Source organism: Mesoplodon bidens (assembly GCF_964165515.1).
Source record: "Mesoplodon bidens genome assembly, chromosome: 11".
In the NCBI taxonomy this organism is placed as follows: domain Eukaryota; kingdom Metazoa; phylum Chordata; class Mammalia; order Artiodactyla; family Ziphiidae; genus Mesoplodon; species Mesoplodon bidens.
The window spans coordinates 1,319,968-1,345,161 of NC_138167.1; the positions used below are offsets into that span (position 1 = coordinate 1,319,968).

Sequence of the window (25,194 nt, forward strand, 5' to 3'; positions counted from 1 at the left end):
AGCTCCTCCTCTTCAGGTCAGCCCCCCCCCCGCCCCCCACTGGTGGTCTAGCACTTTGTTTTGCGATAAGGAGGATTAAGGTGTTGTGGAGTAAGACCTTGATATCAACACAAACACATCGGACATCCACAGAACAACAGAAAAAGTCACTTCACGTAGCGCGTAAGGTAAAAGTTTAGGTGGCAGTGACTGAGACCAGTGTATGCCTAGATACAGCCCAGGAGAAGAGTGCCAACCCAGGTGCAGCGCAGAATTGAGACTGTCACTGCACAGCACATTTGGAATCCTCTAGATGACCAACACAACCCTACACGATTCCAGGAGGGTTATAAAAATCTCTGGGCCTTGCACCACGTGCATCGTGGGTGAAGGATTTTGCTTCTGCATTTCCTGATTTAGGAACAGGGGAGGTGGGTGGCAGTCTGAAAAGGTATTCTGCCTATTACCTATCTGTATGTATTTGGCCCGCTACTGGTCTCCTGGGCAAAAGAGAAGTGGCCAAAAGGGAACCTCATATACTGAATATGGAACCCAGTCAAAACCTTGTTCAGGTTCTCAAAGAGTCAATGAAACCCTTCTCCTTTTTTGATAGCTGAACCAGGCTGTCTTGCATCTTGTTGTGTGGATCCACAAATTCCTTAAAAACACAGAGGGTCATTTTCTGGTTCCAAAATTCTTGGTTTGAAGGTAGTTAAAGTGAAACTCTTTTGAAACCCTCTCCTCCGAGTGGGCATTTAAGACCCAGGAGCCACGCTCTAGACTGGCGCATTCCATGGTTCCAGAGAACACAGTTTGTAAACGAACAGACATTTGCTGGAGCACCTTAAACCAAGCCCAATCGTCACTCTGTTTTGTCAAAATATAAAATTGGATCGGCACATACGAACACACTGTCGGCACAACGGGGCCCTTCATCGTCTAAGAGGCTGACAAGAAAGAAAGCGGTGGCCATAAGGGTTGAGGGGCGGCTGCTCCCTCAGGGCGCGAGGCAGGCGGAGGCGACGCGGCGCAGCCCAGGGCTGCCGGCCGAGTGCGGAAGCGGAGGAAGTTGTGATGCATCAGGGGCCGAGGGAGCGCACTGGCGGCGGTGTCTGGAAACACCCGGAACATGCTAGAAGGAAGTGGTAATGGCTAGATCCAGAGTGCGCCCTGGGGGGAGGCCGTGCTCGGCTAAGGGACGCGCGGGTAGTCCTGAGTTTCTTCCCAGTTTAGGGCACAAGACTGGAGAGAAAGGAACCGTGGGAAGCCGCCCACTGGGGAGGGCCGAGGAGGTGGCTGCACAGACGCGCGGCGGGGCCCCGGGGACGGAGGCGGGGAGGAGAGCGGGGCGGTCACCGAGCAGCGGTCCGGGGAGGAGGGTCTTGCGGGAGGATAAAGGGAGCGGGCTGGAGGCTGGGCCGGGAGCGCGCGGGGAGGCCTCGGACCCGGCGGCGCGGAGCCTAGGCACGGGCCGGGCGTGGCCGGCGGCTCCCCGCGGTCGGTGGAGGCGGCGGAAGCGGTGGCGGCGGGCCCGGCCGGCGCCCCGACGGCGCGCACAGGGTTAACCCGCGGCGGGCCGGCGCTCGGTTTCCAGGACAACGCCGGCAGTTCCGGCGCGCAGGCTCGTACCATCGCGCGCGCGCGGGGGAGCGCGGGGGGCGGGGGCGCGGAGGCGCGGAGAGCAGCGGGTCCGGCCCGGACGCCCCCGGCGCGGCCGCCGCTCGCCCCGGGTCGGCTCCGCGCGCGCGCTCCGTGCCGGCCGGCGCTGCCCCGCGCGCGGACGCGGGGGCCGAGCGCGCGCCGGCCCGAAGTCCCCCCGCCGGGGCGGCCGAGTGCGGGCGGCCCGCTGGCAGCTTTGAAAAGCGGGCGAGGACAAAGGCGGCCGCAGCCTCCCGGCGCCCAGCCCGAGCGCGCAGCCCGGCCCGCGCGGCGCCGGAGGATGCGGCCGGGGGCGCGGCGGCGGCGGCGGCGGGGCGGCGCGGGCCGGGCGCGGCAGGGCTGAGCCCAGCAAGGGCCGGGCTGCGGGGGCGCCCGCCCGGGATGTGAGCGCCGAGCGCGCCGGGCGGGGAGGGCGGGCAGGGCGGCAGGAAGGACGCGCGGACGGGAGGAGGAGCGGCGCCGAGCCGGAAGGCGGGAGGCGCGTCCGTTGGGCCCGCGGCGCGGCCGGCCAGCCGCCTCGTCGCTCGGGCGGGAGCGGGGCCCGCGCCTCCTCCCCGGCGCCGCGGGGAGGAAGATGGAGACGCACATCTCGTGCCTGTTCCCCGAGCTGCTGGCCATGATCTTCGGCTACCTGGACGTGCGCGACAAGGGGCGCGCGGCGCAGGTGTGCACGGCCTGGCGGGACGCCGCCTACCACAAGTCGGTGTGGCGGGGGGTGGAGGCCAAGCTGCACCTGCGCCGGGCCAACCCGTCGCTGTTCCCCAGCCTGCAGGCCCGGGGCATCCGCCGGGTGCAGATCCTGAGCCTGCGCCGCAGCCTCAGCTACGTGATCCAGGGCATGGCCAACATCGAGAGCCTCAACCTCAGCGGCTGCTACAACCTCACCGACAACGGACTGGGCCACGCGTTCGTTCAGGAGATCGGCTCGCTGCGCGCCCTCAACCTGAGCCTCTGCAAACAGATCACCGACAGCAGCCTGGGCCGCATAGCCCAGTACCTCAAGGGCCTGGAGGTGCTGGAGCTGGGCGGCTGCAGCAACATCACCAACACCGGCCTCCTGCTCATCGCCTGGGGCCTGCAGCGCCTCAAGAGCCTTAATCTCCGCAGCTGCCGCCACCTCTCGGACGTGGGCATCGGGCACCTGGCCGGCATGACGCGCAGCGCGGCCGAGGGCTGCCTGGGCCTGGAGCAGCTCACGCTGCAGGACTGCCAGAAGCTCACGGATCTGTCTCTGAAGCACATCTCCCGGGGGCTGACGGGCCTGAGGCTCCTCAACCTCAGCTTCTGCGGAGGCATCTCGGACGCAGGCCTCCTGCACCTGTCGCACATGGGCAGCCTGCGCAGCCTTAACCTGCGCTCCTGCGACAACATCAGTGACACGGGCATCATGCATCTGGCCATGGGCAGCCTGCGCCTCTCGGGGCTGGATGTGTCCTTCTGTGACAAGGTGGGGGACCAGAGCTTGGCTTACATAGCGCAGGGGCTGGACGGCCTCAAGTCCCTGTCCCTCTGCTCCTGCCACATCAGCGACGATGGCATCAACCGCATGGTGCGGCAGATGCACGGGCTGCGCACACTCAACATCGGGCAGTGTGTACGCATCACGGACAAGGGCCTGGAGCTGATCGCCGAGCACCTGAGCCAGCTCACCGGCATCGACCTGTACGGCTGCACCCGCATCACCAAGCGCGGCCTGGAGCGCATCACGCAGCTGCCCTGCCTCAAGGTACTCAACCTGGGCCTCTGGCAGATGACGGACAGTGAGAAGGTCAGGTGAGGGCGGCAGCACCAACTCCCCCGGCCCCGCCCTGTTCGTCCTCCTGCCACCGCCGCGGCCCCCGCGCTCACTCGACACGCACACGTAGACCCAGAGCATTGCCGCGGACGCGGTGGGGGCGATGACGCGGAGCCCCAGGCTCGTCCTCCCCTCCCCCCCTCGTTGCGTCCGGGGTCCCTCCGCCACCCACACCCTCTCCTTTTCCCCGAGGATGCGGAGATGGACTCGCCACCCACCAGCCACTCCTCCCAGCAGGGGTTTGGAGGACGGATTGAGCTACTGTATCCCCGCCGCGCTGCATTTGGAAACGGGGGTGGGGAGTGACCAGTCCTTTCAGCCCTGGGGAGTTGGGGAAAATGTCTGCCTTCACTTAAGCTTTCATTTGAATACTGTGATCTGGTTTTTATTTCGAAACGTATAAAAGCAAACCCAACTACAACGGCCTTTTCACCCTTCCACTTCGTAACTAATCCCAGTCTCTCCTCATCAGTCCTTTGACAGTACTCTGCTACTCACGCTCATTTCATTTGTATTGTCTTTCTTTTTTTATTTTTTGAAGAAAGTTGACATCATGGTCTCTTTTTTTTTTCTGCTGAGTATAGTCTATATATTATATATATATAAATTATATATATATGTGTGTGTGTGTGTATATATATATATATATACATATATATATATATATGTATGTGTGTGTGTGTGTGTCTGGCTACCTCGTTTTAGTTTACTTTTTTCTCTGAAGCCCTGGAATTCTACAAGAGAGATATTTTGAGACTGAAACATTTTTGTGCCTGGACTGGAAGGATGCCCATCGGGTCTGTACATCTTTTTTGTTTTGGCTTCTTCCCAAACCCCATCCACCCCGTGTATCCCACTTCACATTCTGGTTCTGCTTTCCTTTTTCTCCTTGTCCATAGGGATTTGAGGGCCCAGCCGTGATCCTAAATCTTGACTTAATTTATAGCACAAATGTGTGGGAGACATGAGAGTTGGACTGTTTTGTTTTTTGTCTGTTTGTTTGAGATGCAGATTGTGTCTTGAAAATGATGATTATATATGCAGATTCTGCCCTGCCCTCCCCCTCTTTCAAGTTTCCCCACGAAAAGGTCACACAGTGAGGGTTCCTGTTGGGAGCCGAGGAGCTTCCAGAGCCCCCGGGGCTGAAATGTGAAGGGGAGGAGACTGAAATTCATGTCTTGTCTCTGCTCTGTTAATAAAACGGGAGTTTGTGGGTTTTTAAACATTCTGTTTCTAAATGGAGGAGTAGACGCCTTTATGTTGATGGGGGTTGGGACTTGTGGCTTTAAAAAAAATCACTTTTGTGTAGGATGTACATTTTTGTTGGATTTTTTTTTTGGTTTGTTTATTGTTTTTTAGAATCCTCCACAGCAACATGCGAGACCATGGAGTTAAAGAAACCCAGAGACCTTTATCAATTAATTGTACTGTTTGTGAATTTGTATAAATAATAACAAAGATCCTCTTAAAACGTTTATATTCTTACAGTAAAAGGTTAAACTGATATTTATATAATAAAAGAGGAAATATGAAGTATGTTTTTGAAAAAAAAAAAAAACCAAAAACAAAAGCCTTGTATCTGTGCATTATTTTTAAGGCAGTGTGTGTTTGGGTCCAGGCCACAGTAGGAGGTGCTGTTTTGCGTCTCTGAAGTAAAAGTGTAAGATGCAGAGTTCTATGCAGCCTGTGTGGTGTGAGCTCATGGTGAAAAATTTATCCTATATAAGGTTTACCACTGACATCTACATGTTCTGTTGCTAGAAACGTGATTGGAACGGAGATTTATATAACTTCTGGTTCTGAACTGTCAACAACATGGAAATTTAGAGAAACTGAACAAAATGAAACTTCTTCTTAAACCAGATTTGTAAGAGTCAGTTTCACCAGGGTGGCCAGTTTTTCTCCACATGGACATGAGATCTAGGGGTGATGTTCGAGAAATGCGTCCTGAGATGTGGAAGTGGGAAGAAAGATGGGTTTCTTGCCCTGAGGGGTTGTGGGGAGGCTGCGAGGGGGCGGGGAGGGCGCCAGGGCCATTGTTGGGAAAGTTAAGGGCGCTCAGTCATGCGGACTGAGGCTCAGTGTGAGCAGGGCGGCAGGGCGGGGGCGGGGGCCCCTCCTTAGCATTCCCCGCCAGCCCCGCCAGCCCCGCCAGCGCCGCCGGGTTGGAGCACTTTCCTGGGGGCGGGGAGGCCGGCCTGGAGTTCTGGCACATTTGCATTTTAAGAAGGCGGCCACTCGAACCCTGGTGAGGGTTCTTAGACTGAATTGGGGCTGAATACCAACAATTCCAGCAAAGAGCTCCCTTTGGTAGACAATAACTAAATCATCTGACACCCTGTGGTTGGGCTGTGGAAACGGAAGTGTATAAATGCGCCAGCAGTGGGGTTTTTCATATTCCTGTTTCGCAGAGGTCTGTCTTACTTGTTTCTGAGGGTTTTTTTTTTTTTTTTAACACTGATCCCAGGAAGAGCCGATAAAAGAATAGCACAAAACTTTCCTGGATCAACACCTCTTTCCAGGAAGAGAGCTAGAACCAGGTTTCTCTTGGGTAGGACTGTTTTGTAAAGTTTCCAAGCTTGCTGTACGGGCCTGTCACAAAAGCTGCATTGTTCCTTCTTGGAGAGCCATCACAAGTGGGTCTAATGGAGCCTGACACTAGATCCATCTTCCTTTTCTTTGGGGAAGGTGTGGATCTCTTTCTTCCCTCTTAGGTTACAGTGCTTACTGCCTGGAAAAAAAAATGTGTGAACCCTAGTAAGAAGAGACTGAATCAGGGTCAGCTTTCTGATTTAGCGTTTGCCTCTACAGCACGTGAAGCTTCCACAAGCTGTGAGTTCTTAGGCTGTTTTTCTTCCAAGAGATCGTGTGGCTGTGCAGATTCACTAAGAACCTGGGCACCTCCTAAGTCTTAGGCTCTGTGCTCACCTTCATTTAATACAAAAAGTAATCCTACCAACTATAACTGCAAGGTTTTCTGTTTCTCTGCTTTGTCTTGGTTTTTACTTTAAAGGTTAAATATAAGCTTGACTCAAGGCTGGTAAATTACTGTTTGGAAGTTAAGATCACGGGCCTGGTGTCCTCATCCTGAACTGGTCATAGTTTAGAATGTATCTGGAGTGTCTCGGGAAAGATGAATAAACCTCCTTGCATCAGTCAGAGGTGACTGCTTATCCCTCAACCTTTTTTGTCAGAAAGAAAGGAATCAGGGTTGAGAACCAATGGTGTGCTCTGCCTGGTACTTGGAAATTTCTCCTAGTCCTCAAAGCAACCTGCTGAAGGGTACCCTCTTTTCCAGATAGGAATACTGCTCGACTAAAGTCAGCCAGCCACTAAGTCCAGCCCCATTCCACTCCACGAGAAGGATCAGCTACTGATCGCACCTTGGTTTCCAGGAAGGCGACTTCCCAGAAGCGAGTGGTGGCTGTCTGAACCCAGGATGGACAAGCTCAGGCCAAGGGCACCAATTGAAAGGGAGTAAAAGTGGATTTGGCCTCACCATACCTACAGGAATGGAAGGAAATGCTTCTAAAGAATAGAAGCACTAAGAACATAAGTGGATATGTAATATGTGGGTGGTGCACAAGTTGAGGCACTTCAGGGCAATTTTGAGAGTAACAGAAAAAACCTGGCTCAGGTATTTGCGAAAACTTCAGAACTGAAAAAACAATAGGAACTTAGTGTAAACTTTATCACCTAGAAGCAATAAAGCTCAGTAGGAACTGTGTTGGTGGCAGTCAGGAAAGGGTTCCGCGTACTTGTCCAAGACTCATGGGGCAAAAGCCATGAAACATCTGCTGAAAGGATGATGTGTAAGTGAACGGCGGGGTTCAGACAGTGTCTGCAGCCTCCTCAAGACCACGACAGGCCTCTAGCTAAGAGTGCTGGGTGTTGCTGAATAATTCTCCCTGCCATAGACGCCTTCCTGCCCAACTACTCCGTCCTAAGGCGGGGAGGGCCCACTTGATTTATCCCACCTTTGGCAGCAGTGACAAGGATGCTTGCCTGACTTACGGTACATCCTTAAACAGTTAAGAAAATTCAAACTGATCATTATTCTTTCATGATTCAAATCAACGGCAAAGATCTGAAAAAGCCAATGTTCCTTTTATGGCCGTTCCTTTTTAAAGGTAAGAGCCTTCTCTTAAACGGAGACATACGATATGTAAATTGAAGCATGGCTTATCCCCCAAATCCAGGTGCTTTCCCACAGTAGTTATTAGGTGCTGATCTTGCAATATAAGTAAAACCCTTCTCTTCCGACTTAAGAGAATCTGAACTCAAGTTTTCCAAGGGGAGAGGGGAGTGGCCCCCAGGGACCCCTGTGTTTCCAAAGGATAAGCCCCTCTTCTTAAGAGACCAGATTTGTAAAACAAAACCAAGACCTTCTGACAACCATTGCCCTGCTCCCAGGGCTCTGCTGCGGCCAGGGGGCCAGTGAGTCAACCCGAGGTTGCCCCCTCTGCTGCCCCTCCCCCCGCATCAGACGTCACCCCCTTTAAAAAGTTAATTCTGGCCCTTTAATAGAGGGCAAGACCTAAATTGTGTGCCACCGTGACCCCTGAGGAGTCGGGGGCAAGGCTTTTGGTGAAATCATGTGGGTCCTGGGCAAAGCACAGGATTAGAAATCGGAAATCTGCCTCGAATCCCGAGCCAGTGCCCAGGCCACACCTCCGTCTCATCTTGTCAAGGTGCTTGCTCAAACGGTACGGAGCAAGTTAAGTTTTTTGAAAAGTGAATGTTGTCAGACAGAGGAGACCTCATATTTGGATCAGTGCCAACCATTAAGAATTCAGAACGTCTCCGAGGTGAGTGAACAGCTGGGAAAATAGCGAACACTCAGGTCTCCGATAGAAAAGGGGTATTTCCAGACCTTTAAATGTCCACAACTGATCAGTTTCAGCCTTTTCCTCTTTCGCAGGGGTGGAGGTCAGGGTCTGACCTGGCCTGGTGGAGCTGCCTGTACCACCTGGAGCGCTGGGTACCATGGACAAAGCCGCTCCTCCCGTTTAGGGCAAGAGGAGGTCGGCACGAGAGCAGAAGTGACGGCACGAGACGGGGTACGTTGACATCCGCCCCAAACAAAACAATCCAAGTGGAATTCCTCCATCTCCTGTTTCTTAACCCAGGAAAGTGCACATATCTGCTGAAAAGAAGACTTAAGTTTTTTATTATCTCATCACTCTTCCACTTTGTGTAAAGGACGAATGCCCCATGTCCTGTGCATTCGCTTTCTTCTGTGAGAGTGTAGAGCATCCGGGTCACACAGGCGGGATGTGGATGCGGCCCGCGGACGCACGGCGTCTCGACCGTGTTTGGCTTCCCTGTCTCCGGATTTGTGTTTCCCCAAAGCTGGTGGATTCCGGACATTTAATTTTATAAACGGGGAAAGAGGCTGGATGAGGGTGAAAGACGGTGCCCGGGTGACCGCCCCAGACTTTACCCATCACTGGGGAGGCCAGTCCCCAGCAGGAGGGAGCCGGGGGTCCTTCCTTCCCTGAGCTGCTGTCAAGCAACACCCGACCCCCCGCTTCCGAAGAGAGCTGAGCTAGAGCACATTATTTTCATCTGGAGTAAACACCCCGAATGCTGAAAGTTATTATTATTATTTAATAAGCATTACTTATGCAAACTCAGACATGTACGTTACATATGCAAACTCCTTTTTCAAGAAGCCGGAAAACTAGTGCAAGGAGTTGGTAAACGGCCTTAGGGTACTGGTTGGTCCGAGTACGACTGAGGGCCCCGTTGGTCCCCTGTCGTCCTCAAGCACCTGGGCCAGCTCTCCAGCACTGCTCGGTCATGGACAGTGACAAACAGACGACGCAAAGGCCTCCATGCTGAGAAGTCACAACTCCACACGCCCGGGGCCGCCTGTCACAAAGGAGAACTGAGCTGTGTGAGCGCGAGGTGTTTTCTCGTCACTCAAGGATAAAACGTCCTGACTTTACAGATGTTTTACCGACAAATCCCTCCTGTCCCGAAAGAATAAAAGGGTCTAGTCTAGTGTGTTCACATCAGCACCGCTTCTGTTCCCTGCTCTCCGGGGGATGTAACCCGCCCTCCAGAGGCTCAGGCCCGCTCACGGCACCAGCAGCGACCCCCTGCCAGATCAGGGCCTGAGCGACAGGAACGGCACAGACACAGCGGGCAAAGAGCCCAGTCCAGATTCATTCCTTATAAATAGTGTGGAATTACTCCACATGGTTTGGAAAGTATTGTTTTCCCCATCTAAAAAGATGATGCAAATATTTACTACAAATGTTTGTTTGTTTGTAATAGTGTTTCTCCTTAGGAAAGGTTTACCCCAAACTGGCATTTTTATGCGCACGCTTGTGTACGTTTGTGTAGGAATAGCTACCGGCTTCCATTTTGCTTTTTGAGAAGTGGTCTCTAAATAGAGAGGAACCCCCAAAACTAGTCCTCATATTCCTTAGAATCTTCAGTAAAATCACTGAGGCCAAAACTGGTCAGATGCGTGAAATAAGGGAGGAACTGCAACAGTTAAACCCCTCAAATTCTTAGCCTTCTGAGATGGAAGATACACTAACCAGGGCCTTCCATTTTTACCTCAGTGTTTTAAACCTTAGCTTCCTAGCTTCAAAGCCCACTGCTATGAACTACCAAAAAGAAAAAGAAAAAAGGCCAGTAGGTGTGCCTTGAGCAAACTATATGAAAATACAGCATTAAAGTGACAACTCCGAGCTCTTCTAGTTCATTTCGAATGCACAAAATTTAGCGTCTTGCAGGGATCTGTGGTACGGCCAGGTTCTGTGGCCTGAACGTTGTCGAGCTCCCAGCGCAGCTTCCTGACATAGCGGGCAGAGAAGCTCTTCGGGTTTTCTGAGCCTGGACTGGATAGACAACCGGCCTTCCCAGCCTCCCTGGCGTCCAGACGCCTGGCCATTGTGCTCGGAGTCAAAGGGCGACAGGACGGTGACCCATAGCAAGACAGCTGGCCTATCTTTTCCCCAGACGCAAGGGTCTAATGCTCAATGGAATCACAGAAGGACCCGCGGAACTTCACTCCAGTAAAGCAGGGCACGGGGTTTCGCAGGGACAGCCTCACCCCTGCTTGCGTCGGACGCTGAACTGCGTCTCTGTGAGTTAGGAGGCAGGTCGCACGGCGCCTCGTGAAAGGCAGGGGGGGAAAGTCCATCCTGCCTCTTGCTGCGTTGTTCCTCGACCTTCCCATCCCCCGCAAACCCCCTCCCACCTTCTCCCACCCATTCACCCTCCCCGCGGGGATGCAGCCCTGCGTCGTGGCCACACCAGTGTCAGAGGCGGGCGTCTGACCTCGTGCTTTCCTTGACCCCAAGTGCACTAAGACGATTTTAGGATCCACTGCGGGGCAGAAAAGTAAAGGACGGTTCATGCAAAACTCCACGTATTTGTTTTCCACGTGGAAAGACGGACGGCGCCTGCTAGCCCCGAGACCCGTCAGCAGGTGGCAGCATTGCCTGCGAGCTGGATGCCCTCCGGCAGGTGCCCCCGGTCGCCTCCCCACAAAGACCTTCCCGGTGTGAGTGAGAGCTGGCGAGACAACCTCATGTCGCCAAGAAGATGAAACGGAATTTTTAAGTATTGGTGGAGTCAGGGACCCCGGCGCTGGGCACTCGGCTTGGGAGCAGGTATCAGATGCGCCTTCGGGACGGTGCTCTGATGTACCTGGCGGGAATCAAACGTCAACTCCTAACTTTTCTTTAAGACCATCTCATACAGATCCTGTTAGGTTGCCATATTCGGGGAGTTTGGGAGAACAACTTGGGAAAAAGTTTACACTCATACATGGAAACATCCATTTTAACAGGAGGAGCAAAAGTGCTGGCTTTTTTAAAATTACACACACACACAAACAAAAATATTAAAACATTTTTAGGAGTATCGATTTTTAGTTTTTTATTATCAACCTGAGTATCTTCTAAAGGAGCCCATGAAAGCGAGAATGATTAAGAGCCCTGATAAAGCAAGTGAGGCTGTTCACATACCTAAATTCCTCCCCTGGAAAACAGACATGAGGAACAGGAAGCAGAAATTAAGACAAGGAGAAAGAACTTCTGAGCCAACTTGGCCAGATTCCGTAAAATGCCACAACGAGGGACAGGCTGGGGTCTCCTGCCCTCTTGGCCCCGAGTGTCTGGCCTCGGGGAATGAAAGCAAGGATCTGGAGGGCAGTTGGTGCAGATGTGGAATAAAAGTGTGGAAGGTGGAGGTGGCCGTGTCCCGGGGCTGCTCCTGCCATGCCGTGCCATCCCAATGAGGCTCGCCCCCAGCACGGTGACACAAAGGTCGTTTTGGGTTAGAAAATGGGAGAAGAGAAAGGAGAAGCTTCTGGAACTCAGGGCCCAGGCACGAAGCAGATCACTGCTCCTGCCAGCAACCAAGAAGGTCGTAGGAAACCAGAAAACCTCCCGGCAGCTTCGTGGACTCCCAGGCTGAAATACACTGTTGTCAGTGACACACAGAACGAATACAGATTCAGGGAAACAACCCGGAAAAAGAAAACAGGTGGCAGAGGAGAGAAAAGAGGACACGGATCACTCACGTCAAGCGGAGGGGACCAGGGCACAGAGGCCAGGCGAGGTGAGTGCAGGGGAGGCCAACGGCCAGCATGCCCAGCCTGGACCCCAGGAGGCACTGGGAGGGGTGTCTGGGGCCACCATCTCCGGGAACAGCGTTCCTGGGCTGCTCGTGTTGTCAGGAAGATAGTCCTTCTTCCTCTGGTTGTGTGACTCAAACACGAGACAAAAATTCCGATTACTGGGTCCCCGGGCTGGCCTGGGGAGCTGGCAGTAGGGTGTTGGGTCCCCGGTAAGGGGACGGGTCCCACTCTCAGAGTGTGGCTGTTACTGCCCAGCCTCCTGGCCGTCACCGTCAGGACAAAGGTTCTGTGCTACCCACTCTCCCCATCCTGCAGAGAAAACCACCCAGAATGACAGCGTCCCAGGGCTGTCATGTGACACCTCCTGTGTCGTGAGGCTCCCCTGGCCTGGACTCTGTCCCTCGATCCCCAGGAGTCGGGCCTCTGCGCTGTCCTGGCCAGCACTCGACTCACCCCACGGAGACAGCTTCTGTTTTAGGTCATGTCCCCAGCCCCAGCCCCAGAGGCCCCGGCACAGTGAGCAAAGCCAGGCGGCCAGCACCGCACGTGCACACACCCCTCACCTTCCTCTGTCCGCTCCGTCCTCCCCACAACAATACAGGGGCCACGCGGCCATCACTGGCCCTCTGAAGGGGTCCGGCCGGGCCACCCGGTCCCTGAGTCAATGGAGACCACGACGGGGGTGCAGGCTGGCCTGGAGTGGGAGCCAGGCACGCGGTGGGCACGACCTGGAGCAGACAGGCCCCTCCGTGCAGCCCTGACCCGGCACCTTCTGCCTGATGCCTGGAGGGAAAGCCCCACGAGCACCCCACGCCTGGGGGTCCCCATGCCCGGGGGTCCCCGCGCCCTCGGCTGCTCCTGCCTCTGCACCTGCCGTGAACTCGCGGGGCCACTGAGGCCCTGTGGGCAAGTGGCCGCCCACACCTTCCCGCCTTCCCAGAGCCCAGACAGGCCGGCTGGTGCTAATCCACCCGCCGCGCAGCTCAGCAGCTCCGCTCCCCTAAGCCCCTGATAACGGTTTTACTAAAATCCTCTTTTGATGGAAAAAAATCCCAGCTGGACATTTCAGGCCTCGCACAATGTACAGGCCTGCGGGTCCCTTTCCCACCTCACAAAGGCCTCTAATCAAGTGGAAAATGTGCTGGAGGCCAGAGGTTGGGTCTGCAATTATTTTTTAAGGGATTACGGAGAAGAATAGGGGCAATGAGGCCCTCCCCCGCTTTGTTTTCCATTTGGTCCTGCTCGGCATGCTTGGGGCTGGGGGAAGCCACCCAGATCTCCGCACCCCAGGCCTCACCTCTCCCTGCCCCGTGGAAGGATGGCATCTTTGAACACCATCGCTTCAGGAAGATTGAGAGAGTCTGGAAGCAACGTGCAGGCCCTATTCTGACCCCGTTTAAGCCCCTATTTATAAAACCACTATGGAGCGGGCTCCCGTGTGTGGGGAGAGCCCTCATTCATTAACCTCTGACCCCGCTCTGTACGCAGAGGGGAGGGTCCATACGCTGCTGGGACTGGGAGCATTCACTGGGGCTTCCCAGGCTTTGGAGGGCAAGAGGTCGTGTTCCCAATGTCGCCAGATCCCCTCCTCCTTATTTATATACATTGACCCTTCCCCTCACACTGAGCAAATATCCAGGAAACTCCTAAGGCAAAACATGGATAAAAATACAAGACACCAACCATTTTTATCAGCCTATTTGGAATCTTCGTTTAAAAATGCACACTACAGAAGGGAGTCTGTCTTCCCTGTACGTTGGGAAGGACCTTTTCTGATGTCATTCGTACAGGAACGTTCATTAAAGATCGCCTGATAAAAGGTGAACATCTCAGGTTGGCCCTCTGTTCTCATCCTTCTATTTCAGCCTAGAGAAACGGCTCACCCTTCTACACCAGCTGGTTAGTGATGTATGCAGATCCGCAGTAAAAAGGACATGACCACAAATTCCTAAACTCATTCTGGGATGATCAAGGATTAGGCTGTTTGGCTCTGAAAGTTAGAGGTCAGCGTATATTTCAAAATAAATACGAGGCTGAGTGATAATTTTCAGGTCCCTTCTTTAAAGTCCCTAAAATAAAAGCAACTACCAAAAGCAAAACAATACCTCTGGCCTGCTTTCATCAGTATTTATGACTTACTGACATGTTTTGCCTCATTGATTTTGCAGTTCTCTCTCAGAAGCACCCTAAACAATCAAGAAGTAGATGGAGAGAAACACAATTCTTACATTTAATATCTTACACGAAACACGATGCAGATATCATAATAGTATTTCATGTCGGCCTTCAAAGTTCCTTTGGTGGGTGTTACAGGAGGAGAGGACCACATAGTTCCCCTAAAGAAAGCAAGTCGGGGTGGACCCTGTGGGGTCCTCTCCCCAAATCGTGACAAACACGTTTGCTGAATCACTTCTGCTGCTTTTCAAAGCGTGACAGCTTTCTCCAGGAATGAGTAATCTTCACCCTGCTGTAGAAGAAGACGAGCTTCTCTGGAAAGGTGAAGTGATACATTTAAGGGCATCGCAGGAGACAGTGGACCATCTCTAAAGTAGAGCCTGAGGGGGCCTGGCTCCTGAAATAAGGGCAACTCATGAGATAAGCCTGCCTTACAGGGGAGGGGTCCCAAAGCCTCCTCTCCCAGTCTACTTCCTGAGTCACCCACCACTCAGAATGCTGGCTCACCTCTGTCCTGGGCTTACCACCATGATTTTGGTATTCGTCATTACCCTTATACTTCTCCATCCTTTGAACATACTCTGTTGAACAGAATATCAGTTGTTTTCAAAGCCACTCTTCTTACCAAAACCAGTTTGGGGGAGAGTAAAATAGCAATTTGGAAACAATAATCTGATAAAATACGGACAGCAACACATCTCAGATTTCTCAGGACAGATGAAACTTTTAGTACTTTGGAATGTAAACCTCTTTCAGACTCTCATTAGATCACAAAGGTTTCTAAAAATCAACTTAAGACCAACTCTCTTAATTTTCCATTCAAAATACAAGATGAACATACACAGAATTAAGAAGTACAAAATATGGGCTTTCAAATTAACGAGAAAGTTTTGTTCAAGGTCTAAAGAGAGAAGGAAATTATATCTTGAGGTTGAAATGTTATCAGTCCAGGAATGAAGAGTCTTCATCCTGCTTTAGGAGAAGATGAACTTCTTCTCCTAAAGGTGAAGTGATACATTCAAGGGCATCACAGGAGACAGTGGACCGTCTCTATCCCGAAGAAGATAGGAAACACTGCTTCTCCAGATCACACTGGGTGGGGAACTACAGGAGAAACGGAGCCTCATTTCTCCACAGTATTTTCTTCAGCTCTTCCTCTCCTGCTCTTGATAAACCAGGTGACGACATCTCACTCCTGCCCCAACTGTCGCTGTGCAATTGCTTCATATTTCTGAAATTCTCCTGTTCACTCATTTTCCATCGTTACGGGCGCACTCATATTCTGACTCACCTAATTCTCTAAACCTCCACCTCCATGCCAGGTCCCCTGCGGGGACCACCGCATTCCTGACTCTGAGGCCCTCGGCTTCCCTGCCCTGCCCTACAAGCCCATGCCCAGCACCTCCCAACAGCCACGGAGCCTCCCAGAAACATCCAGACTGTGGTGGCCAGAGAGTGAAGGCTGCCATTCCTGCAGTTGACCGGCAATCTCTACACAGAAGCTTTTAAATATTATTACTACAATATGCCTGCCTATTTAAGGCTGTTCTTAAAAGTGATATATAAACCTTGATTTCAAAAATCTGTGGACTTCCCTGGTGGTCCAGTGGTTAAGATTCCACACTCCCAATGCAGGGGGCCCAGGTTCGATCCGTGGTTGGGGAACTAGATCACGCACGCCCCTGCACACTGCAACTAAGGCCCAGTGCAGCCAAATGAATAAATATTTTTTTAAAAAAGACCCAAAAGTCTGTATTTAAAAAAATCATCCAGAAGAGAAAAATTTGGATGGCAAAGCTGCCTTCTGATCCTCATCTGATGCCACTTCCCTCCCCTGAGGGGCCCCGTTGACAGTGGACCGTATCCTTTTGGACCCAACTCCAGCTTTCAGAGTTGACAACAGTGGTGAGGTGACAAATGCCTCCAATTTGGGGCTGATGATCTTATTCTTGATCTTATAAGATCTTGAAATTAACCATCTCTCAGCACGGGTTAGGCCCCCAGAGGGTCCACGGTGATCGGGCAACTGAGACTACTTCCCCCTGGGTCTCCAGCTTCAGAACCTCTTCCAGGTCCTCCCTGGGATGATGATGAGTTTATCTACGTGGTGCTGACAGTCACGCGGCAGGGCTGATAGCGCTTGAGCCCGGCTTTATCAGTTATGGAGCTAAAACCGCTTTAAGAGCCTATAAAAACGCTGACAAGTATTCCTTCTGACCAACCCATAGGATGGTGGGTTCACATCACAAGAGCCTGCCGGTTTATTTGGATTAATTCCTAACTAATAGTTCTAATAGTTTAAATATCTAGTTTATGAATGACTTTTTTTTTTTTTTTTTGCGGTACGCGGGCCTCTCACTGTTGTGGCCTCTCCCGTTGCGGAGCACAGGCTCCGGACGCGCAGGCTCAGCGGCCATGGCTCACAGGCCCAGCCGCTCCGCGGCATGTGGGATCTTCCCGGACCGGGGCACGAACCCGTGTCCCCTGCATTGGCAGGAGGACTCTCAAGCACTGCGCCACCAGGGAAGCCCCTATGAATGACTTTTTAAAAATACAAATTAGTGTGGGCTCAAGGCTATCTTTCGCTTGGTAAATGTTTTATTTGGCAGTGATCGTGGCAGAGGCCCTGCTCGGGCTTCCTTGCAGACCCCTTTCTCGGTGTCCAGAGGAGTGTCTCCTGTGTGTTTCAGGGGGAAACACAGTGTGGGGGGGTCCTGCTTCCCAGAGTGCTCGGTGCAGGAGGCTGGGCTGCGGCCCAGGAGGCGGAGCTGAGGTTCACGCCATCCAAGGCCAAGTTCCCTCCAGCCCAGGCCCCTGGCTCCGGTCAGCCAGGTCGGCCTGGACTTTGTCAGTGACGCACAAGCTAAAGAGCTTCGAGGGAGGCCAGGCCGGCCCAGGTCCCTGATGTCCAGGATGGTCTGAGTTGTCCCTGCACCCTCTCCGGTCACTCTGTTCTATTACAGAAAGGGTTTGTGAGAAGGAAAGGAGTGATTTAAGGGTTCCTCCTGCCCTTCGAAGCCAGTGAAATGTAGACAGAAACCTCGCTGGGCTGTGCGGGGGGCACACCTCTGCGGGCATCTCCGGGTAGACACGAGCCCAGGGCACAGGGCCCCGGGTCTGGGGCTCCCCTGCACCGGGACCCCGTTGCCCCAAGATCCCACAGAGGGAGAAGGTTGGGGGCTTGAGCCCCAGGACCCAAGACACCGCCCTGAGGGCGGCACCTGCCCTCACCCTCCCTCCACGAGTGTGAAAACCCAGCACATGCTCCGCTCACCGTGGCTCTCGGGAGGCTGCCAGGCACCTCCGTGGGCTCCCAGGACCGTCAGCTCCGATGCAGACACAGCTGGACAAAAGCCAACAGCAGCTCCAGGGGCAAGGACCCCGGTGCTGGGGGTGGAGAGGGTCCACCGGATCCCAGAGCATCCTGCATGAGCTTCACAAGTGGGCTTCTGGGGCGAGCGGGAGATGGGAGACCAACAAGGAGGAGGACATGGTCCCAGGGCCCCTGTCAGTGTTTATTTAAAGTGCCTTTAACCCCAGTCCTGCACAAAGACCTGTGCTCATAGCTGGAATACTCAGGGCCAGAGACAGGTAGGTAGGTAGGTAGGTACCTACTAGGCAGATAGTCTGTCTAGCCTGACTTTCTTTTTGTTCAGCTTTTAATCAGCATCTCCTGAGAAACTGAACTACTTTTATCTCAAAGTGGAAGAAACGAACCCCAGTGAGCAAAGAAGGATAAAGCTGTGGAGGATCTTCATTTTTATTTTCATAGAAGTTTTTTTTCCTCTCTCAGGGTTTTGCTTATCCGTCCATATACGTCCATAGGAAATATTATTCTTAGAGTCCAGAGTCTGTTCACATTTGTTTGTATAGATTTTTAAGGCAAATGAAAGACAAGCAGAGTATGCTTTGATACCAAGTGTTGTACTTAGATGGTGTGTTTAGATCTTTCTCATCTAGCTCAGGGGCAATTCGTCTATCATGACTGACCTAAAAGTACTTTTGAAATACACTATCGAGTTCATCAAAGACCACTTGTAAAAGAAGGCCCCTAACTTTTCCAACAAACTCCTACCCACCTCTCGATGACCCTGACGATGCTTGACTTGTACTGAAGTGCTCAGCAGAACACCTGGGGCTGTGACCGGCCAGGTCCCTAGGGAAGGCAGGCTCCTGCTTGCTGCCCACACCCGACCGTTAAAGCATGCACAAGGCAGGTCTGCAAAACTTCGTGGGGTTTATTATCGCCAAGGCCCCAGATTTGGAACCCTCAGAGGAAGGGTCTGGAGATCGCCCCGGCCAAGCCGGCCGCGTGGCCCTCGTCAGCTCCTGGGCGCGTGCGCTGTCTCCGCTCCGCCACCAGCCTGCACGCACCCCGCCTCTGGTTCACACGCCGCTTCTCCAGGTGTGGTCTCTGGATGACCTTTACACAGGAGTCGCCTGGGTGCTTGCCAGCAATGCATTTTTCAGGGGGAAGGGTTCACAACCTCTCTATCCCCAGAGATGTCTTCTAAAAATGGACACCGATCACACTTCTATCCTGCTTAAACACCTCCACCAGCTTCCTGTCGGTAAAGGATAAAGTCCCAGCTCGTCACTAAGGTCCTGAAAGCCATCGGGGCCCCAGTCACACGTCGAGGCTAACCTCCCACCAGCCCTCATCCTCCTCAACTCCAGTGCATGCTATGCCCCAGGCCTAGAATGTTCTTCTCCTCTGTGTGATTGGAGAGCGCTTCTCACCCTCCAAGGCCGGGCTCACGTGAACTTTGTGAAGCCCCCCGTTTCTGTGTCCCCACAGACACAGAAACCGTTTTGGTCCCCTGGCCACCACAGTCTGGATGTTTCTGGGAAGCTCCGTGGCTGTTGGGAGGTGCTGGGGATGGGCTTGTAGGGCAGGGCAGGGAAGCCGAGGGCCTCAGAGTCAGGAATGTGGTGGTCCCCGCAGGGCCTGCGGATGCTGAATTGAGATTGTTAGGCATGGAGATGGTGGTTTAGAGAATTAGGTGAGTCAGAATTTGAGTGCGCCCGTAACGATGGAAAATGAGTGAACAGGAGAATTTCAGAAATATGAAGCAATTGTTTTTGGTCCTTCCCTGAAACAGTTTCAATCACTTGACAAATCATTATCATTCATTAGTAATGTTTCTGAGTGTCCCTATGTGAAAGAAATCCACCACACATTTCACACAGATGCAATTTCTCTCCCTGTGGAGTTTTCCTGTTAATGGAAACGATGTAGAATATATACGTCTTCCATTTACATCTCCTGTTTGTGTTTGTTGTTGCTTCTTGTTTTGTCTTTCTCTCTCTCTGGTCCTGAGGAATAATTTCCTGGCTTTATAAACCAAGGTGCTCACTTCCTTGAGCACCTTGAGTGAGGGGATGCTTTGTGAAAGAACACAGATTTAAAGAGGACTGGGGTGAGCAATGGAAGAGAGCCGAGGAGAGGTGGACTAACCGGGCTGCCCTCCCTCCCGGCATGGAGAACCCCCCTGGTGGTGGCCCCCTCCTGCAGGGAGCAAGGAGAATCGCTGGGGACAAAAGGAGGGGAAACTGATAACTAGCAAACTGTATCCCACCATCACAGTTCTCACTGCCTCTTCTCAAATTACCTGGTCACTTTGATCCATCAAATTCTCCTGGTCCACATTTCATAGCCACAGGGACTGGATTCCACAGGACACAGCTGAGGAATCCCAGAGAGGCTCAGCGTTCACCAACGTTCTCTTCCAAAGCTCTCTACCAGCTGTTAGTCCAGCTCTGACAGCCCTGGGGTTGGAGAACTTGGTCTCTTTTGTTTGTTCTAGAAACTTCTGCCTGCACCCGGTCTAAGGACACTGATAAGAATCCTCTTCCTGCTGCCCAGTGGGCCTTCTGGTTTGGGCTCTGGTGTAAGGGTCCCAGGGCATGAGCTTCCCTACATGTGAACCTGGCAGGCTTAGACCTGTGGTGTAGGGAGCCTTCCTAAAAACACGAGAGTAGCATCCAGGGGTATGGACAATTTGAGGGTAGACCTCGTATTGAATCACAAAGATTTAGAGGCAGTGATTATCTAGTCCCGTGGCTTTAAACTTATTATTATTATTTTTTTAAGAAATAGAAGTCTGCTTTTCTACTGATATCATATGTTGAAGCAAAAGAAATAAAAACATGCGTGTAGCTGATATGTGGGGAGGGGAAGGGACCTCCAGACTGGCCCCTAATTAAGAAATGTCTCAAAAACATCTTGTCTAGCCCACTCAACCCATTTTACAGATGAGGAAATGGGTACACAGGGAGATCAGGTCGATTTCCAGGTCACAGAGCCAGGGACCAGTCCAAGTTTCCTGATGCTTAATCCTCTGCCCTCTCCATTATCACACCCTGTCTTTGACAATCTATTCTGAACCTACGGAATTACATGTGGCAATATTAAGCCACAAAAATTACTGACTCGATGCTTTCATTAGAGACTCCCTCCTGTTCATTTCCTCAGAATAAGTTTTTAGTTCTTTGTACCACATTAACTCCAGTCGGTAATTTTGAATTCCTCTTGGCAGAGGTAATATAGGTCAGATTCCATTAAACACATATCACTACAGTAAAAAAAAAAAAATTTCAAACCCAGCTCGTGGTCTACAGACTCCAGTCAAATTTAATCAGCGAGAGTTTAGTACTAAACTGCAAAAGAATTTCAATAGTGTTTTGAATTTTACTGTAAAGAGATCTGCCTATGGTATATCCGTTGGCCTCGTGTTGGAAGATTGGATCATTCAGACAGCAGTGTGCTTCCAAGCCCTCCACCATCAAGGTGGCTGCATGTTACAGAATCTGACACTAGGACATCCTGGCCAGGACCCCTGAGGAATTTACCCCCCTCCACTTAGCTCCCCAGGTAGTCAGATATGATATGCAATTTGCTGCCCTGGCTCAGAGAGAACAACCGCCAGCTTTCCCCAAGCCCCTCATGGTCCCCCATGGCCCCTGCCGCACCCTCTGGGATGGGCTCTCTAATCCCAGCTTCGTCAGTAAGAAGCTGGGTTATTTACAAGACCGGAGGGCTTGTTAAAGCAATAATGTCCAAGGCAGTTTAAAAGAAGGGAAGATGAGTGAGAATTGGAAAGAAATGTATTTGCGTATCTGAAAACTAGGGGCAGGGCAGAGGCAGGCTGAGGCGGGTATGGGATGGGAGGCTGGCAACTCTGTGAAAGCGCCTGGGAGCGGGGGTCCCTTGGACTCAGCCCTGTACCCTTGGGGTCACCGGGTGGGGTGATGCTGCCGTGTCAGGAAGGATTGGTCCCAGAAGTGATGGCAACGAGAGGGAGGCCGTAGGAACGAGGAACTTGTCCACACAGAGCATGAATCCAAGGCCGAGATCCAAGTCAAACATCGTATTGGAAAGAAGAAACAGAACAGAAACATTTCAGATGACAAAGCTGAAACTCTGAGATGAGGCTCCTGAGATCTGCCTCTCACGCCTGACGGCCAGAATCTCAACCCTGTCATCTCTAGACACCGAGTCCCGGACACTCGAGGCCCCGGGGGCAGAGGGATCCCGCCCGCCACGCAGGGGATCCGGGCAGGGGACGAGGTGTACGGGGCCAGCGCACCCCCTACCCGGGTTTCTCAACCATTAGCTTGTACTTGGAACCTGGTATTAGAACAGTTCATGCTGGGACGCTCTCTGAACTCTTGCCCTGTCTGGCACTTCTTGCCATGCAAAGGGAGGAGAATTTTAACAGCACTGAAAAAACAAGGGAGAGAGGATGAAACACTTGTAAAAGCTTTTGCTAGCATTGAGTCGTGCATGCACAAGCCTGCAAGTGGTAAACGGACGATATGTTCTATAACACGTCTGACCTCACGGGGCAGCCAGGCTAAGTTAGGGCTGAGAACCAAGCTGAGGTTCTAAACATCAGGGGCTTTTAAATACCTCTGAACTACATATACGCAGGGGCCTACAGCTTTCTGACGGGGGCTGAGCTCTGGGAGCACGTAAAGTCTGCACCACAGAGGACAGAGCAGTGGGGTCGAAAACTCAGTTACCTCGGCGGCTTCCCTGGTGGCGCAGTGGTCGCCTGCCAATGCAGGGGACACAGGTTCAAGCCCTGGTCCGGGAAGATCCCACATGCCACGGACCAACTAAGCCCACGCGCCACAACCAACTGAGGCTGTGCTCTAGAGCCCGTGAGCCACAACTACTGAAGCCCATGCGCCTAGAGCCCGTGCTCCGCAACAAGAGAAGCCACTTCTGTGAAGAAGCCCACGCACCGCAGCAAAGAGTAGTCCCAGCTCGCTGCAACTAGAGAAAGCCCACACGCAGCAATAAAGACCCAACATGGCCAAAAAAAACAAAAAAGAAAAAGAAAACTCAGTTACATTAACTGTTCGCTACAGGACCCTAAGCAAGTGAGCTACCTTCTGGTCCTCAGTTTCCTCATCTGTAAAATGGGAATATTAAGACCTACTTCATAGGGTTATGGTTGGAATCAATGGAATCAGGTGATGTATGCACAGCATCTACCACAGTGCCTGGTACCCACCAGATGCTTCGCCATTCAACCAGTATCAACTGAGCATCTCATTATGTGCTGGACACTGGAAAGAAGAGTCAGGAGAGATGGACTGGTACCTGTCGCCTTGGAGCTTTCAGGATGGCCACTGGTCTAGGCACCAAATAGCACTTTCTGTGAACTCTCTTGACTGAGGTGTGCCGGGGGTACCAAGTAGGTAACGGAGACAAGGGAGATGCAGACTCTGTTCCTCAGCTGCTTAAATCTGATTGAAAATGTGACAGAACCACATCACTGATGGCTGTGCCACCAATCACGGCCCTTGGGGAAGTCACTGTGGCTCAGCTTCTGTGTGAGTAGGACACAGAGGCTGGAAAGGATTTGGGGCTTGCAAGCGTGCCTGTGCATCAGAATCCCCCGGAGGAGCTTTTAACACTCCAGGTTCCGGGGCCCCTCCCCAGACCTGCCGGATCAGAATCCTTAAGGGCAGGGGCTCGGGGATCTGCCATGATTCTTAAAACGTCCCAAGGAATCAAATGCAGATATCTTGGTCTCGGTCCATCTGTAAGACCCTTTTTATCAGTAAGGTTCTGCGATAAATTGCTGTAACGCAAGCTGAAGCTAAGGGTGCCACGGAAAAGGCCTAGGAAAGTGCCATGAGGGTTAGGAGAAGGGGCGGTGGCAGCATCATGGAAGTGGAGCTGCGCAGGGCCTTGGGGAGGTGGCTGGAACCCGAACTGGAGGTCTAGAAGGGAAACAGAAGCCAAGCGTCTGGCCGGGGGACAAAGCCCTTGAATGGGAATAATCGGACGGAGGTTGGAGAGGTAGGTTGAGACCAATTTCACTCATTCATTCATTCATTCATTCATTCACCGTGTGGCCTTACTTGGAAATAGGGTCTTTATAGAGGTAATCAAGTTAAAATGAGGTCATTAGGGTGGGCCCTAATCCAATATGACTGAAGCCCTTATAAAAAGGGGAAATTTGGAGACAGACAGACAAGCACGGGGGTTGGGGGGAAGACGATGTGAAGCCACAGGGAGAGCGTCAGGCGAAGGTGGGGGGATGGGAGCGTGTGTCTACAAGCCAAGGCCCCAAAGATTGCTGCAAACCACCAGAAGCTGAGCCAGGGGGCTGGAGCAGATCCCCCTCATGGCCTTGGGACGAGCCAATCCTGCAGACACCTTGATCTCAGACTTCCAGCCTCCAGACTGTGAGACAATAGGTTTCTGTCATTTTAAGCCCCCCAGCTTGTGGTTGGTGCTTTGTTGCTGCAGGCCCTGGAAAGTGATACGTGATGGAACAGCAAAGGGAACAGGGGCCAAAGAACTGTCAGAGGCTGTACAGTACAGCCCTGACTGCTCCTTTCTGCTAACTGTGCACCCAGGGGTGCCTGGGACCCCTCACTGAGTATAACCAGCGTCCATCATAAGTATTTGCTGAGTAATTAAGGAGACGTCGGGGGAAAAGGGGGCGTAAAGAGGGGTGCTCGGGGAGCACGATGGGACGCAGAGGAAACGTACACTCAGTCCCAGATGCGCGAAGTTCTCCAGGGGAAGCCGACGCAGGAGGGGACTTGGGGGAGAAGTCTGGGCAGAGATGAAGTTTCAGGAATCGCCCATCTAGAAAGAATAGACCAGATGCACTTAAGAAAATATATAGGAGAAGAAAAGAGTGTAATTTAGGGTCTCAGAAAAGAACAGAGGAAGTGGAGAGGGAAAGGAGATGGACAAGCCGGTGGCCCAAGTTCAAGAAGGAGGCAGCTACAGGACCCTGGACGGGGACGCGGGCTTGACACGCGTCACTTCCTGTCCAGGCAACTATGGGTCTGTTTTCCTTCCTTCCTTCTTCCCTCCCTCCTTCCTTCCTTCCTTTTTTTAAACATAAATCCATGGCAAGTCTTGAATGGTTTTAAATGAAGTGGCTTTTTTTTTTTGGCTGTGTTGGGTCTTCACTGCTGTGTGCGGGCTTTTTCTCTAGCTGTGGCGAGCAGGGGCTACTCTTCGTTGCAGTGCACAGGCTTCTCATTGCGGCAGCTTCTCTTGTTGCAGAGCACGGGCTCTAGGCGTGCGGGCTTCAGTAGTTGTGGCACACAGGCTCAGTAGTTGTGGTTCTTGGGCTCTAGAGCGCAAGCTCAGTAGTTGTGGCACACGGGCTTAGCTGCGACATGTGGGATCTTCCCGGACCAGGGCTCGAACCCGTGTCCCCTGCGTTGGCAGGCGGATTCTTAACCACTGCACCACCAGGGAAGCCCAAATGAAGTGGCTTTTGAATTTCTTAAGTTCACAAAAAGGTTCTGCGGGGGGGAAAATGTGTTATTGCTAATCCTGAGTGTTTCAACAGCAACCTTAACCTGAAAAGCTCAAAGAGCATAGGATCAAGCAAATAATCGAGTAGCAAAGATCATCTCCCTCATGTCACAGATAAGAATGTTCAGGAAGTACAGATCTGTAGCTCAGTTTTACCCAGAATATCAGGTTCAGGTGAGGAGC

At 52.4% G+C, this 25,194-nt stretch overlaps 2 protein-coding genes across 3 annotated transcripts in view; one reads left to right on the forward strand and one right to left on the reverse strand.

Annotated features, from left to right (window-relative positions):
* The window catches only part of WNT5B (Wnt family member 5B), an 83,169-nt gene that overhangs the window by 37,428 nt on the left and 20,547 nt on the right, over positions 1-25,194 (reverse strand). The window lies entirely within an intron of this gene.
* FBXL14 (F-box and leucine rich repeat protein 14) lies at positions 2,099-5,245 on the forward strand. 2 transcript variants are annotated; one of them, XM_081247801.1, is made up of 2 exons: positions 2,099-3,411; positions 4,793-5,245. In XM_081247801.1, exons 1-2 carry the CDS (start codon positions 2,213-2,215, stop codon positions 4,878-4,880), a joined length of 1,287 nt encoding a protein of 428 aa, XP_081103927.1. In that variant the 5' UTR covers positions 2,099-2,212; the 3' UTR covers positions 4,881-5,245. The 2 variants fall into 2 exon arrangements, with proteins under 2 accessions (XP_081103927.1, XP_081103926.1); XM_081247800.1 differs by lacking the exon at positions 4,793-5,245 and having other exon boundaries at positions 2,100-4,744.

Coding starts and splice junctions, on each gene's coding strand:
- FBXL14 (XM_081247801.1), top strand. CDS start 2,213: ATGGAGACGCACATCTCGTGCCTGTTCCCCGAGCTGCTGGCCATGATC. Junction 3,412..4,792: donor ACGGACAGTGAGAAGGTCAG/GTGAGGGCGGCA, acceptor ATTGTTTTTTAG/AATCCTCCACAGCAACATGC.